Below are 17,458 nucleotides of genomic sequence, written 5' to 3' on the forward strand. Positions count from 1 at the left end.
GAGTTTAGACTTTATCCCTAATCAATTAGAATGAGATGGCAAGAGAAGAGTGAATGAGGGGAAAAGTGATGCTCCATCTTCGAAGTGGAGAGGTTTTTGTGTCCTTTCTGGGGGGACAGTCCTGGTGAAGCCTTTAAAAGCTGACGTGGGAAATTGGTACAAAACCCCCAAACGGGGTGAAAAGACAATAAAAGTCTTTTGCTTCCCAAAGTGAAAGCTGTTGAAAATATTTGCAAGTTACAGTTTCTATTAGTTTGGGTTATGTATTGATAGTTTTTTTGTTTAGACAGGAAGAAAAGGTGATTGATAAAGATCAGGGGCCTCCTAAACACCTGAATATCCCTGGGGGATTGTGTGCTTATTTCCTACTGAGGTAAAACATGAAGGGTTTTGTTGCTACTACTGAAATTAAGGTCAGCACTGCAGCAGAGAGAAGTTGGAAATTGCATTTGCCTGTCAAAAAGGCGAAAGATCAATACAAAAGTCCAGATTTCTCTTCTAAGGATGTTTTGCTTGGGTGAGTGTTCCAACACCCTGCTTGGAAACCAAGGGAAGGAAAACCCTGTCACCAAGTTTCTCTGGAAAACATGTATGACCAATCCAAGCACTCTCATCATGGGAATAATAATGAGCCATTGGAGCTTATTTATATTTATATTTATTTATTGAAGCAACCGGGACTCTGAAACACCTTTGTTTCATCCTTAATTTTATATAAAATCCTACACAGCAGTCACAATCAATTCAGTGCAAAGGTATTTATTTTATATATAAATCATTAAAAAAATAAAAATTAAATTAAAAAAAATTAAATGGCACTTGATAGATAACGAGTCATTTCCAGCTGGTTTTCATCCCTGGGCTTTGCACAGGCAGTAAAGCCACGAGACTACTCCAACTTTTCCAAAGAGAGGAGGACAAGCTATAATTAAGCCTCCATGGTCACAGCATCACAAAGTCCATCTGCAATGCAGAGAAAATGGGAGGAAAATGCTGTCATCAAAGAACAGAAACTGGATCTACATTTCTAATCAAGTAGCTGAGGCCTCTCAGATGTTTTCTAGCAGAAAAAAGATGTTTTGTGGCCTTTCCCACCAAACTATGGGGACATAAAGCTCTGTGCCTCCGATGCTCACACGTGCAGCACGAGCAAGGGCGTTTCAGATGAAACCAAAGTCTTTGGTCCTCTGCAGGGGGACGTCCTGCAGTGGTCAGGGGAAAGCTGCAACACAGCTCAAGAACTTTGGCAGTGACCTGAGAGTTAATTTGGCCTTGGGGGAAAAACATCCTACATCTTTGGGCAGAATGCAAGGGTGGGAGTTGCTGAGAGCTGCTGAGTGGTTTGGAGAACACTTGGACTGCAGAAGGTAATAGATTGAATTATCACTGTAGGGACAACATGAGCAGACCCTACAACCTTTCCTAACAGTCTTTTCTCTGTTCATGTTTCTCCTCTTGACCCAAATGATTGGGAAAAGAGTTCCAGGTGATTGCAGGATTTTAGGTATGGTGGGCACACATTTGTTCTTACCTTTGAGCAAGGCATTTAATTTGCTTTCTTCTCTAGGAGTTATTTCAGAAGTGACAATCTCTGTTGGGAAATGTTTCAAATTTTTTCATGGTTCTTGTTTGAAAATCTTTTGTTTTTTTCTCTCAAATGAAATCCCTGCCCTCTTCAGAGCTAGGAGACACTTTAATAATAATTGCATTGATCCTGCACTCTGATTGATGCTCCTGTGACAGCCAGACTCAAAGGAAGGACTCACATAATGTTTAGATGATGGTTAGTTGCTATGGTGACCTCAGTCCATTTCTAGTTTCACATCCTTTAACAGGAAAGAGGAAGAAAATAATAAAGCCATGATTTCCCTTAAATGTTATTGATCATATCTGTGCATCAGTCCTACTGTAGCCAGCCCTGTGTGCTCTGGCCTTTCTGTTCTCCACATGGGACCTCACTGGAATTCTCTGAGATTTCCAGGCATGATTCACTGGGTCTTGTCCCTTTGCCCTGGAGGTAAACTGGGATATAGGAAGAAATTAATTATTTATCAGTTCTATCCCTGCCTTTACTGCAATATCTTTCACAAACCTCGGGGTAACACAGACTTTGCAGGAGCTTGTTTATCTCATGGTAGGACAGATATCTAAACCCAGCCACCCTCTGGACATCCCTGTCTCTCTGCCCCTTATGGGAGAAGGCTTAAAAACCAGGTGAACTTATCTTCAGGTAGATAAGCTGGACAGCATGAGTTTGTCCCACAGGATCAGTTACTCAGCTGTCCTTAGGCACCAGTTATTTATTCAAACACACAAATACGAACAAGGCTTCCCAATCTCACCCTTGATTATCCTCTGCCCCAGTTTTCTTGTTTTCTAAGTAAAATGAAGCCCACTTCATTTTGTACTGTCTCTGTGTAAATGTTATGTTCACAAATCCCTTTGTCAAGGCAAATGGAGATCTACAGTAAATGATAGATGAACAGAATCCCAGAATGGTTTGTGTTGGAAGGGACCTTAAAGGTCTTTTCAGTTCCACCCCCTGCCATGGCAGGGACACCTTCCACCATCCCAGGTCACTCCAAGCCCCATCCAGCCTGGCCTTGGACACTTCCAGGGATCCAGGGGCAGCCACAGCTGCTCTGGGCACCCTGTGCCAGGGCCTCCCCACGCTCACAGAAGAGAATTTTTTCCTAATATCCCATTTAACCCTCCCTTCTGTCAGTTTGAAGCCATTATTCCATGTCTGACACCTCCTGCTCCTGTATAAATGACTTTTAATCTGTAGTTTAAAGTTTTGTCTAACATTTAAACTTTAAAGCTGGCTATGGGGAATGAGGCTGGAGAGATCAAATCCCCTGGAAACAGTTGTGGGAAGCACTTGAAACAGGGAAAGGTGTGTGAACCTCTGGGACCATGTACTCTGTGACCTTACCTGCCTGCTACTTCCTAGAGATCCTGTTAATGAAAGTGACAACTCCAAGCAGCTAATCCTTTATTAATCAATCAATTATGAAATCACAATTTCAGTTGCAAATGACCTTAAAGAACACCGCATTCCACCCCCTGCCATGGGCAGGGACACCTTCCACCATCCCAGGTCGCTCCAAGCCCCATCCAGCCTGTCCTGGGACACTTGCAGGGATCCAGGGGCAGCCACAGCTTCTCTGGAAAGCACAAAGATCTGTACCAAAGGAGCTGGCATGGTTGGATAAAGCAGGATGGTGTGTGTGCAGGCACAGCACCGGGCAGAGGGATGATGTCCCTCCTAGGGAAGCAGCGGGCAGGGTGTGGAAGCAGAACCCGTGTGGGGAGCTCAGAGAGAGCTGCAGGAAAGCTGCTAAGCAGCCTGCTGCTGCCCACTGTGGCTCTGCCAGCCGGCTGAACAGATTGATGGAGCAGGAGAGCAGCAGGCAGCGTGGGGAGGGCAGAGGGGAGGCTCAGCGCGGTGAATGCCGAGAGCTCGCTGGTTTATTGCAAATTTGGAAATTGAATGTAAAACTTCTAATCAGTGCTGTATAAATCAGGACAGAAAAAAAAAAAAAAAAAAAAATTCTGCCCAGCCAGCTTGTTATCCACATAGCTGGACAGCAAGATAACAAAGTTGTGAAAAACGAGGCTCGCTCTCCTGTTAAGTTTTAAAAGGTTTAATATAAACAAAAAGACAATTAGGAGACAAAGATAATAAAGCAAAGAGTTAAAATGGCTGAGTGCTTGGCTCTCTGCCAAGAACACACCTGGTGTCTTTGGAACACTCCTTTTATCCCATTTTGCTGTAGGGTTTTAATGCACATTCAAACTTTTCCAAGAGCTAGTTTGTGTAGCCACTCCCCAGGTCTGCCTTTTCAGAGCACATGCATTTGTTCTTAATTTCTCATTTATCATCTTTTTATTTGGGCTGGGGTTCCTTCTTCTACAGGGGGTCAGTATTGGTAGCAGCCTGGGCCCCATCATCTGTTCCCTGGAGGTTATCTGGCTTTGTACAGACAGGACATTGCCCTAACGCCCAAAATTCTTCTTGACCTACGCCTAAAACCTTTTTGTAGCTGCTTGCAGGAGAAAAAAAGAAAAAGACATAGCAAAAGCATATAACATATGACATTCATCCTAATACTTGTGAAAAGCCAATATCACAATATGGATTCATAACAAAGGGCTTGTGAGTGGTCTTCCCCTGCCCCAGTGGCTGCACTTTCTGTAGGGACGCAGAAATGCCCCTACAATGTGAAATAAAAACAGGGCAGGCTTTGCACGTTGATCTTAATGTCATCAAAATCCAAAACCTTCTGGAGAGTTACCTTTGTGCAGCAGTCCTCCAACCCACAATGCTGTGATGAGAACAACAGGGCTATGGGAGAAGTGTGGGCAAGCCAACTGAGGACAGAACAGCTTTGGAAGCCTTTCATCCCCTCCCGCCCCGCCACTAATAAGGGACAAACGCTGGAACAAAAGGGTTAAATGCAAGTTGTGTTCAGATAAACAAATCCACGGGAGGCCAGGCAGGTGGAGAGCAGCCAGCACGGATTTGGCACCACAGAGGAGATCTAAAAGGCTCTGAGGCTCATCGTGCACAGGCTGGTTCTTGGCTTCAGCTTCCCCATCCCTGTCCACTTTAAATCAGGAGCAATTGCTGTCATCGAGTTTCTCGTCAGTTGTTGCATAGTGAGGGGTGAATTATGAGTTCTGAGTCTCAGTAAATAAAAATCAAAGAGGAAAGTCTGATAAATGTGCAAGAAAAGGGCAGGAAAGGTCTGGGTCTCTGCCACCAGCTCTATGGGGAGCCATTGGCAAGTCCTTGGATATTTTTTTTCCTCCCTCTTTTACCTCTTCCTGCAGAAAACAGAAATAAGGAGTTTTCTGTACTTGGTTTTTAGAACTGGTAACTCAGCATTCTGATAGATCTTCTCTAGGATCTCTAAGCAGTGCTGCAAATAACATCTAATTAACAATGTCAATTAAAGCATTAATTGTAGATTTGCTTCCCAAAGAGTGACACTTACTTAAGTCTGGTCAAACAGCGAATAGCACAGCCTGTCAATACACTGGATAAACCATCCTGTGTCCAGGATAACAGCAGCTTCCTCAGGAGTTTATTGACTGATAAGAGCAATTATTGATTTAGTAAATGCTGCTCCAAGGTGCTGTTTGGTATCTGCTGTTGTGTCCATATTTCCATAGTTTGGGTTTAGCTACATGTGAGAAGCACAGATGTCATTCAAATAAGTCATAAAGTCATGATATTTGAGATGTTGTTATCATAAAATAATAGAATTATAGAATGGTTTGGTATGGAAAAGATCTTAAAGATCATCCAGTGCCACCTGTGCAGCGCAGGGACACCTTCCACTATCCCAGGCTGCTCCAAGCCCTGTCCAGCCTGGCCTTGGGCACTTCCAGGGATCCAGGGGCAGCCACAGCTGATCTGGGCACCCTGTGCCAGGGCCTCAGCACCCTCTGAATAAAGAATTTCTTCCTAATACCCAACCCAAACCTTCCCACTTTCAGTTTAAACTCATTCCTCCTCCTCCTGTCACTACATGTTCTTCTCAAAAGTCCCCTGTAAACTTAGCCCTTGAATCAAACCCCTGAAAAATGTGTTCCCAGTGAAAATACAGATGCAAATCATACTTCATTTATTCTTCATTTCTGAGAAAGCAATGCATTTTGTTAGGTTATTTGTATAAACATGTCAATGGGCTTTCTCTTGTTCATCAGTGAAGTCAAACAGGCCAATTTCTCGTAGTTTGTGCCCTAAAGAAAACAAGAAGGCTTGTGGGAAATCCCACGTTGTGAGAGGTCCTGAAATCCTGCCCACTCCATCACTGAGAGCAGAGTAAATTAACTGAGACCTCTCTAGAGTCTTAAAGGCACTCAGGTGAAAATATAGCCCAGAAAAACAATGTTTTTGAGGTAATATTGTGAAAAGTGAGAGTGACTCTGCTGTGTCTGGCATTCCTTACAACCCTTTAAATGCAAGGTCAGGTCTTGTCCCGCTGTATGTAAAGATGTTAAATCTTGTGCACAAAAATCATCCACTGGAATTCCATTTCATTCTCATCCATGTGAGGAAACAGCACCAATGCCATGGATTTCTGTCAAGGAAAAATACAGAAACTGGCTCTGTGTGAGGGCAGGGCAGCAGCAGCGTGCAGGAATTCAAAGATACATGGTGGCTGTATGTTCCTTCATGTCCTTTTATATATATACATAAATATATTATTATTATTATTATTATTATTATTATTATTATTATTATTACTACTACTACTACTAATAATAATATCTTATTTGTAAATAGATTTTTATATAGAAATAGATCTGTTTATAGATATATTACATACCTGTCTATATGCATATAAAATATATAAATATATAAATGCATCCTGTGTAAAAATATGTATATGTATAGATATATTTTATTTATATAAATACATATATTTATATAAATATAATATTTAAATAATATTATAATATTTAAATAATTACATAGAAATGCAAAAAAATATAGCCATACACCCACAAATATAATTGTATATGTGTTCATTTTATCCCAACACTCAGTAGATGAACTTTAACTTTTTCTTCTAACTCAGGGCATGATGTTCAATGTAAATCTAATTAACTTCCTGGTATCTTAACCTATTAGTGAAAATTGAGTTGATGAATCAAGCCTAAAAGCCTGTACAGGCAAATGTTGTTCTGGAACTTTCTTCAGTACATTAATTAGGACTCAGATATAGAAATATATGTTAATAAAAGGCTTGTTTGCTCCTACAGTTCAGAAAACTAATGTTGTTTGAAAAGTGAATCCCTTCAGAATGTCCAAACACAGGGAAATGTAATCATAATTTCAGTATATATACAAAAGTGTTTCTATAACAAGCCTATTTATTTCCAAAAAACTGCATTAATGTGTTTTAACTGTTATTACAGATGTCATGAAATTAAAAATTAACTAAACTCTAATAATTTGACATCAATGAGACTGCTATTTATATTTAGAATGAAATCATGATAGTTTTTATTTCATGCTTTTTAAATTGTAGAGAAAAAATAGGTGAATTCAAAACATTTACATTTAAGAGAAATGTCTTTTTCTAAGCCATCACTGTAAAATGCAGGGTGCCAAGAACATCAGGCATCAATCTACCTAATACTGGCCTGGTCTTTCTCCAGAAAGGATTCTGCACAGTTTTAAGGTCAAATTACTCTACAAATGATAAACTAAAACTGGATTTTTATGAGTCAAAGAGGTTTTTGGAGGTTTTTTTTGCAGCTTTTTCTACCCTGCTTGTGTAGATCAGTGTGAGGCACAGGCTGCTGCATTAGGTGACCTCACTTAGGGGACAAATTCTGTCAGAGCTGCTGGTTTGAGTGGCAGATGCTGTGAAAAGCACCATGAAAAGAAGTGATAAAGGAGTTGTGGTTTGCTCTTTGATCCTCTGATAAACCCACAGATAAAAATTCCCCTGCCACAACCTGACATCTGTGCTCTGAATTCAGATTTCACCAACACCGTCCTGATTTTAGCAACAAATTCCTAAAACTGAGCTACATGGCTGCTAATAAACCTGGGGTTTGGTGGATTTAGGAGGAGAAAAGGTCTCTCCAAACTATTCTGCAGAGCCATCCCTGATATTCTGCCAGGGATGTGGAGCACGGCAGCGCTGCAGCAGCATCTGCTGCTTCAGCCCTGTACAGCACCTGAACCACCTTGGCTGGAAAATGTTTGCTCAGAGCACTGGGGACTGCTCTGCAGAGTTTAGAGACCTCCCCAACACCTGCAAACACCTGGAATTAGAGACACAGAATAGCCTGAGTTGGGATCAGCCATCCATGAGATCATCCAGCTCCTGTCCCTGCACAAAATCCCAGCCTGTGCATCCCTGGGAGAGGTGTCCAGTCACTCCTGGAGCTCTGGAAGCCTTGGGAATGTCAGTGTTCCCTGGGGAGCAGTGCCAGCACCCTCTGGGGGAAGAAACTTTCCCCAAAATGCAGGCTAAATTCTTCCTGTGGAATCCTGGGGGCAGCTGGAGTTGGGCAGAGAGGGATGGAGACTGTGAGTGTTCTCACCTGTGGCTTCCAGTATCAACCAAAGTCCCCAATGGGATGGATGTGTAGGACTGATGTTTAATAATCCAGCCAAAGTCACAATACCTGCCTGATGCTTCAGATGAGTTTTCTATACTCCCACCATCATTTTCACATTAAAACCACTTTTTTCTGTCTTGAAAGGTACAAAAGCACATCTGATTTCCTTTAGAGGAGGTGCAGAGATCAAAGAATTAAAAATTATTATGTGAATTGTAAAATTTTAGAAAAAAACCTTTTATGCTGTGCTGAAAAGCCTCCTATTATTATTTTATTTCTTTAGATGCTTTCTCCTTTCCCATAGGATCAAAATCAGTCTTTGTTTGGATTTTACTTTTAATAAAACCCTTCTCATATAATTTGATGAGGGTTTTTCCAATTCCCTAATTAACATTTGACCACCAGGGTTAAAAGGGGAACAACCTGAAGCCCTGTGGCCGCTCCAGAGGGTGCAGAGCTAAACTGATGTGGACATTTAACCCCCAGGGAAGTGCTGGGAAGGATTTTTCCCTGGTTTCAGGGCTCCCCGAGGCTTCCCTGTGCACGGTGCAGCAGCTCCACTCCCTGGCTCCAGGCTGCTCCTCCTGCATCCCCAGAATCCACCCAGGATTCAGGAAATTTCGAATTTCAGCCCAGTTTGGATTAAAAACCGAGCACAGGGGGGTGGGAGGATGGATTTGGCATCACTCCAGCAAGTTATTTTGGAAGGATGAAAGAAAGGGAAAGGGAGATTTCTGATGTAAACACAAAGTTTTATCACGTTGTGGTAGTTGTGTTTTTAGGATATTAAGCAGCATGGGTTTGGGTGCAGTGTTTTGGAAATGTGTGAATCTTTCTTACTTCTAAACTTTCCCCTAAAATAATTTTTTAAAAAGCCACAAAAAAGCTCCTACATCCATTTTTCTTATTCTTCCTAGAGCCTGATGAAGCATCATAATAACCAGATATTTAACCACATCAAACATCTTCTGAAAACCTTTTTCCACTCATAAAAACACAGGACTAATACAGAAGTAAAGATTTAAACTTGCAGCTCTTCTCTGGGCTCTGCTACATCCGTACCTCTTACAGGAGTCAAACTTTTATCAAAATTAAATTGCATTAACATTATGAATTAATTATTTTCATTCTTCTAATTTCAGGTTGGGAAGTGGATAATTTGGGGCAAACCCATGCAGGTAAGAACCAGTTGTGCTGCTTACATCCTTGGTACTTCTGTTCCCAAAAATTGTGTGCACAGATTAATTTCAGATTATTAAAAATCTGTCTGTGTATCAGTCATAATGACAGTGATTCCTGTGCTTAACTGTAATACTTGCACAAAAAGTGAAGTGAAAAATCTCATGAGTTTCTATAAACTGATGTGATTTTTCCTAAAGGCACAAAATTAAACTACCTTATTTAAACCAATTAGTTACTGCTCATTGTCATTGATGGATGAAAATAAATTGTCATTAATTCTCTGAAAACTGGTCATATTTAAATACCTGAGGATTATAAATGTAAATTCCAATAGAAATAATTTTACATAATTTAAATAAATTTTCTATATTTTTACAATAGACTTTGCCCCTGTTTATTGCATGTGTTTTTAGTTCTAAATTTAGAGGTTCAGCTTCGATTTAAACTCTCAAGTAAAGCTGTGTTTACTTCCTGAGAAGACAGCACCAAGTATTTATTGCCTTTGGGCCTGATCTAAACAAATAAAAATCAATTGCACTCCATTCACTGATTTCCACAGAGATCAGTTTGGGCTCTAATAGAAAACACAATCAAAATAATTTCATACCCAATTTCCACTTTTCTAGGTGATTATGACCTGCTGGAAAGCACAGCTCAGTCTCTCCTAGGTAAGAAACAGAACCATGGAAATTTTTGTCTCTCTTTTTATTTATCTCTGTTAAAAAGGAAGCTCTCAGATTTTTTTTTTTTCTCTGCAATTTTGGTATTATTCTCTAATTAGTTCTAATTGTTATGACATTTTCTGCTCTGTTAATTTTAAGAATATTATGAAAATTTATTCCTCCTCTATTAATCCTTGCAATCTAAGAAGTGTGCTGCTATAAATTACATCTACCTGTTTAACAGTAATTACTAAATGGTGCTAAAGGAAGTCAGCACCATGATTCAGTGCTTTTTTTTCCATAGAAAACTAGGGATGAATGTACAAGAGTGATTTAACAAAATTTGCTGAGTAATGCAATATTCTTAAATGAATGGTGTGATTAAAGAGAGATATTCTGCTGCATGGATGGGGAACAGATTCTCTCAATAAGGTTAAAAATAAGGTTATGAGAGATTAAACTGCTATAAGAATGCAAAGCAGTGCAATTTAATAGCAAAAAGCAAACCCAAAACTTGGAAATTTCCATCAGTTTTGCTCCAGGTGCGACTGAAACTCCAAAAAGTGTGATCATTTGATAATTAGAGCCTGTTTCTTTGTGCTGGGGAGGAAGAAATGCAGCAGCAGCCCATCCCTAATTTTTTAGGAAAGCCACTGAGCTTTGGGAAGAATGATGGGAAGAATAATGGAGCTTCAAAAGAGCCCCACAGGGGCTGTCCCACCTCAGGCAGCTTTGTAGGTAAAAGAGTTTCAGGAGATTCTTCCTTTACTGCCCCAACTCTTCATTCCCATTATGGTTTTAAAGCCTAAATGTGTCAGTGAAATCATTTAGGAGCTGGTTCTTATATGAGATTAGCCAAAAAATTATGGTATTTAAGCCAATATTTGCTTAAAATTAAGGTTGTAAACCAGGATTGGAATAATTAATAGACAGAGGAACATGAGAAACTGAATTCAGCAACAGAGGCCACCCTGGGCATCTGGAGATGGAAAAGAGCACATTGCCATGAAAACAGGGATGGGGAAGAGATTCCCAGTCCATGTTCCTTTGTTTTCTGCAAACCCTTCCCACAAAATCCCACTCCAAGTTCAGAGCCCTGGACTTGGAGATAAATGAGTGGGATGTGAGCTCTCTGCCTACAGGGGAGCAATCCAGCTGCCTCTCCATGGATAAGTAATGGCTATCTGAGATATCCCACAGTATCCTGCCTGGCTTCCAGCACCTGGACCAAAAAAATCATGTTATTGTGGTGTTTTCTCACCAGTCTCATGCATGTACCTCAGACATAAACCATCATTTTGTGATATTTTTATCACAAAGGGCCTGTTTTTAAGCACTTGTCCTTTCGCCACGTGGAGTGGAGATATCTTCATCAAAGCTGTGCTCCCAAGATGCCTTTTTGAAAGAAATGGACATTCAGCTGATCCCTGGTTTAGGAACCTATTTTGGAATGAGATTTTTAGTGACCTGGAGACACTGAATGTGCTGATAAAATCTTTTTGCTCTCTGGTGACCAGCTGTAGAAATAGCCATCCATAGGTGGCTGTTGTAGGATTGGATCATTAACGAGCTCATTAAATTTCCAGAATTAAATCTATGGATAGGCAGATAAACAGTGCTTCCAGCAGAACTGTGGGGAGGGAAGGGATGTCCTGGGTTTTTTTCTTGGGATGTCACATTCCCACCTGCCCTTGGCACAGGGGACATCAGCAGGAATTGCACTGAAGATGGCTGGTCTGAACCTTTCCCTCATTATTATGATGCCTGCGGCTTCGATGAGAACGAAACAGAGTCTGATAACCAGGTGGGAATTAATCTCATAATTAAAAACAAATGAAGGGGGGAGGGGGGAAGCAGCAGGCTGCTTTCTGTCCAGCCTCTGGTTATGTTCTGATTTGATAGTGATTAGAACAAACAATCAGATGTACATGGGTATAAAGCTGGGAGAAGTGAGATCTGAATCCTTCCTGGGCCTGTAATGAGTATTTATAGAAGATGAGATTTCAGTGTTGATGTAGTTTGGAATTTCTAGAATTGCTCAATTCTGCCCCTGTGGGTAAAGAATCTCTTGGTCAACTGGGTTTTGTTCTACAGATGTAGTAACGCATCTGAACAACTCGGGCCATGATGTGCTCCAGGCAAACCATATTTAGAGTTTATTATCAGACCCTCTAGAATTTCTCAAGGTTGATGAGACATAAGCTATTCTAAAAATAAGAAAGAGGCTAAAAAACAAGATAACAGGACCACAAAGAGCCAGATAACAGAGGGTGGTTGAACACCTAGACTGTAGCCAATCCTGTGCCCTGAGGAGTGTGTGGACAGGACAGGGGCACCAATGAAAAGATCATGTGAACAACAGTTTTAGAATGTATAAATAAGTGTATAATGTAAACAATGAGTGGCTTCTGTGAAATCATATTGGTTCATTATCCAGAGTTCGTGAGCTCCTGCATTGAGATACTTATAAAAAATAAATGTATGGATAGGCTTTGTTAGGCCCAGCCACAGAGCAGAACTTCATGTATGGTGAGATCTCAGAGGAAGTGAGGAGAAACAAGGCTGTGCAAGAGACAAACCCTGCCTGTGGTTCCCCAGCAGGCTGGCAGGTGATGAACCCTTTAACCCTGTGCTTTTTGCCTCCCAAGGATTACTACTATCTCTCGGTGAAGGCGCTGTACACGGTGGGATACAGCACCTCCCTGGTTTCCCTCACCACTGCCATGGTCATCCTGTGTCGCTTCAGGTGAGTGGGGACACGAGCAGGGAGCTGTTTAGTCCTTGGAGGAAGGAAGCTGGAGCTCAGCTGCCCCAAGCAGAGTTAAAGGTTTTATCTCACCAGAGGTAGAATAAGAAGGGGTGTCGCTCTATTAGGAACGGTGAGAAGAACTACACAGACTCTCTTGGGAGTCGATCAGGAGAATTTCTCCCTGGTTTATTACTTCAGGTCTTTTTTATAGACTGATACGTGAAAAGTACAGAAAAGAAACTCTGATTGGTTAGTAAATTAACACATCATCATCATTGGTCAGTGGGGCACACCACCCCTCAATGTTCTCCTGCAAAGAAAACAAGGAACAGGCAAACAGCACCTGCAAGGCTGTTCTCGATCTCTGAGGATTGTTTTAATTCCTCCTTATGATTTCCCAGGCCACTTTCCCAGGCAAGACTGAGAAAGCTATGTGGCCTGCAATTTCCAGGGGCACCTTGCTCTCTATTTCAGAGTTAGCATCCATAAAGGGGGAGATCCTTTAGCTGAGTTGTTCCCCTTGGACACACTCCAGAAATCACATTTCAGCCAAGTGTAAATGCAGCAGGACAAGCTGTGGTCTGGTTTATGAAACTTCACAAGCTGCATTGGGCTTGTTCTGTTGCCTATTTTATGTTTCTCAGCATCCTTTTTACAAGAAAATCCCTACATCCTCCTCTTTCTCAGGTTTAGGGTCAGTACTAACACTGTTTTGGCTTAGATGTTGCTGTTCATAGCACCAAGGTGCTCTGGTCAAGTGTGTTCAGGCCCAGTACGACATTTCTATGAAATAAAACTGTTTTCTTCTTTATTTCTCTTTCTTTTCTCCCCTCCCTTCCTCTTTCCTCTCCAGGAAGCTTCACTGCACTCGGAATTTCATCCACATGAACCTTTTTGTCTCATTCATCCTCCGTGCAATATCTGTGTTCATTAAGGATGGGGTTCTTTATGCTGAGCAGGATGGAAACCACTGTTTTATCTCCACGGTGAGTCAAACTGAAACCAAATCCTTCTCCTTTACTTTTCTCCAGCACAAGACAAGCAGTGGGGCAGGCAGCAGTCTGTGGAGTATCATGAGCCAAGAAGTTATTAGGGGGAAAGGTGGTTGGTGTTTAACTTCCCTCCCAGTTCACAGCCAGACTGGGCATTCCATCTCGTGATGCCACCAGTGTCCTTCAGAACAAACCCACAGGTTTTATTTTCTGCCCTGATTGTTCCTCCCTCTCCCAGATCTGCTCAGTGGTCGGTGGGATGAGAGCAGACACAAGCAATTTCCTTCCTCTGAAGGTCTGTTTTTTCTCCAGAGCCTCATTTGTTCTGGATGTCAGGCAGAGTCATGTGTAAACAGGGTGACCATTCAGACACAGAGAATGCACCTGATGGTCACAGTCTCAGAAAATCATCAGCATTTCCCACATCTTTGTCTCTAAAATATGTAGTTTCATGCAGAGCGCTCTTTCACTGATGCATTTAGCATTTATTATGTGTAATTCCCAATTCCTTTCATATTTAAGGCTAGTATTTGTTATAAATCAGCTCTCTGGGTGTAATTATGATAGAATTACAAACTGAGCCCTCCTTTATCTATCCAGTTATGAGCTAAATTCCCTGTGAGTCACTTCCATAAGGCAAGTGCAGCTGTGTAGTTTCTTAGTCAGCCTTTTCTTTGTCATTGCAACTAGTTTTTGCTCTCAGTTCTTCTCCACAAGAAAGCTGAAGCCATGTCAGGTCTGTAGTTTCTTCCTGCCGCTCTTCAAATGGTGGCATCTTCCTCCTCGTTTGGAAACACTCAAAGCACAAAAATAAGTTAAAATCAGCCATTTTATGACCAGATCCACAGCCTGGGTAGAGCTTCCATGAAGAAACTTGAGATCTGAAGGTTTAAACACCTTAATGGTAGATTTGGCCCAGAGGATGAAGTCAAAGTGGGAGATAATCACTGCCTCCAGCAGGAGCTTCCATTTTATACACAGATTCTGCTTGGATTTGTTGGAAAATCCTACGTTTGTAGGACTAATGGTGTCTCACTAGGGTGCAGCACTGGCAAGACCAGTGTGTCCTACTCTCACAGAGCAGAGCTTGCCACATTAGGTCTTAGTCACAGAATCATTTAGGGTGAAAAAAAACCTCTAAAATTGAGTCCAACCGTTCCCAAGCACCGCCAAATCCACCACTAAGCCACATCCCCAAATGCCACATTTCCACATCTTTTAAACACCTCCTTGTAGGGTGACTCCATCACTGGCCTGGACACTGTTCCAGTGATTGATGACCCTCTCAGGAAAGAAATTTTCCTTCATATCCAAGTTAATCCTCCCCTGATGCAATTTAAGCCAATTTCCTCTTGTCCTGGGAGAAGAGACTGACCTTGTTACCACCTCCTTCCAGGGAGTTGTAGAGAGCAATATTGTCCTCCTCGAGTCCCCTTTTCTCAAGCCTAAACAAAATCAGTTCCTTTTTAAAAAATTCCTATATTTTCTTTAATTTAATTTCTAGTTTACATTTTTCTTTAGTTTGCTCCTTCCCCCTCCTGCCCATGAATGAAAGCTACCATTATTTTTTTACATCTGATAACTCACATTTCCTCACATTTACCTCCATTTTGTGTCCCTGAATGACAACACTGATGATGGATGGCAAGGAAGTGCAATTCCCAGCTGCACACAAGAGGGTTCATCCTTTCAGATCCCACTCTCAGGGCCTTCCACAGCCATCCTGCCATTTCACATCCTTCTCTGGGTTTCTCGGAACACAGCTGGATCCTTTCCTTCCTTGCATTTAGTCCTGGAAGGGGGCTAAGTCCAGCAATCGGTGCTCACAGGGGCTGTGAGCCCTCAGCAATACAGATCATGCTCAAGCTGCTCTGAAATTCTCCTTGACCACTTCCCACTGGTAAAATTGGCTTCTTCCCCATCCAGGCTTTGCTATCTAAGTGATACCTGACATTCTTCACATTTGTTAAAACCTTTACCATTAAAAGTGTGCGAAACCAGCCCCAGCTCTTCCCACTGAGAGGTTTGGAGAGGTTGAAAACGTTTATTTCTGTTAGGTCAAAGCAACAGGGAAATAATTTGGTTCTTCTCGATCCTCTGCAGGTGGAATGCAAAGCAGTGATGGTGTTTTTTCACTACTGTGTCATGTCCAACTACTTCTGGCTGTTCATCGAGGGGTTGTACCTCTTCACCTTGTTGGTGGAAACCTTCTTCCCAGAGAGGAGATACTTCTACTGGTACACGATCATCGGCTGGGGTACGTGGTCCTTCCTGGTCTCAAACGTGTCTCACTGTGTGTAACTTCTTCTAAAAAATTCTTTTTAGTTTCTTTTTTCTCTTCTTTGATTCTGCTGCACTTCTTCTGTACTTTTTTATCCACTCCTGGATTTCTCAGTCTCCTCTGAGCTGAGCTGATTCCCTCACAGGGAATCCCATTTATCACAGTCCTCCAGGTCAAGACAAAAACTCCAAAGCCTTTTAGGATCTTGTTTCTCGTGTTTATTGGGATGTTATCACCAAACTTGGCAGGTCTCTCCAGACTTTCTGCACAAGTTTAATTCACTGCAATCTGGCTCATTTTCTTCTCATGGTACAGAATGGCCTTGTGGCTCACTTTGTGTTTGAAAGCACAAAATGGCTTCAAACTATGCGATTCTTTTATCTTTATGCTTATTCTTATCCAATTAACCATAGACATGTATATTATTTTTCTTAATGACCCCATGACCCAACACCTCTGTGCCACACTGTGACATTCTCTAACCAATCACTTACTATTACTCAAAAAACCTCTAGAAGAAGAACATGAAGAAGAAAGAAGAAGGAATAGAGACAACACCCTAAATCCTCCATCTTATTTTCTGTTCTCTAAACTTAAACTCTAAACTAACTTTTTCACCCAGTGACTTAAGAACTCTCTAATCTACACAATCACATTTTTAGATTTTCTATCTAAATTTAACATTTGTTCTCATGTATCACCATGAGAACATGCCCATGAATTTCATGTTATATGAAATTCAGTGATTTTCTGGATCTTAGAACTATCAGAAGCAAGGGCACACACTCTGTGTCTCAGACTCCAACACTGTGCAGGATGACTCCATAAACCATGCATGGCATATCCACACCAGGTTTTTTTTATTATATTATTATATTATTATATTATTATATTATTATATTATTATATTATTATATATTACTATTATTATATATTACTATAATATTACTATTATTAGAATTAATTATACTATATATTAATTAAAATATTTTAATTTAGTTAATTATTTAATAAATACAAATACTAATACTTCTACTTCTTCTTTTTATTATTATTAATAATAATAATTATTATTATAATGATAATGATAATAATGATAATGATAATGATACTACTACTACTACTACTACTACTACTACTACTAATAATAATAATAATAATATATTATTTATTAAACTATAATTTTAGTCTTGGTGCAGAAGTACCGCTGCAGGCCAAACTGTGCTGAGATTTTGTGTGTGAACAGAGTTGCACTGAAATCTGGAAGACATCTCTTGCAGAGGTGTAATCTACAACAGAAAATTGCCTCCTACGAGATAAAATCTTAACATCAACTTCTTCAGCTTAATCAAATCTGCAAGGTTAAGTCCAGTCCATTTTCTAAGGCTTCATTTGTGCCTTTCTCACAGATAATAACTAAATTGGAAATGTATCCAAAGGATATTCACATCTGCTTGTCCTACTTGAATGGGAAATAAAAACTTGCACTGGGAAGAAACAA

The 17,458-nt window shown here is 40.8% G+C and overlaps 1 protein-coding gene across 12 annotated transcripts in view; it reads left to right on the forward strand.

Annotated features, from left to right (window-relative positions):
* Positions 1–17,458, forward strand: part of ADCYAP1R1 (ADCYAP receptor type I) — a 140,558-nt gene that overhangs the window by 89,936 nt on the left and 33,164 nt on the right. For all 12 annotated transcript variants that reach the window (XM_086866878.1, XM_086866834.1, XM_023922016.2 and 9 more), the window contains 6 exons: positions 9,234–9,269; positions 9,900–9,941; positions 11,636–11,739; positions 12,584–12,681; positions 13,538–13,670; positions 15,780–15,933. In XM_086866878.1, the coding sequence (XP_086723004.1) occupies positions 9,234–9,269; positions 9,900–9,941; positions 11,636–11,739; positions 12,584–12,681; positions 13,538–13,670; positions 15,780–15,933 (567 nt within the window). The remainder of the gene's footprint in view (positions 1–9,233; positions 9,270–9,899; positions 9,942–11,635; positions 11,740–12,583; positions 12,682–13,537; positions 13,671–15,779; positions 15,934–17,458) is intronic.

The sequence above is a fragment of the Cyanistes caeruleus genome, chromosome 1, assembly GCF_971803275.1.
Source record: "Cyanistes caeruleus chromosome 1, bCyaCae1.hap1.1, whole genome shotgun sequence".
NCBI lineage: Eukaryota > Metazoa > Chordata > Aves > Passeriformes > Paridae > Cyanistes > Cyanistes caeruleus.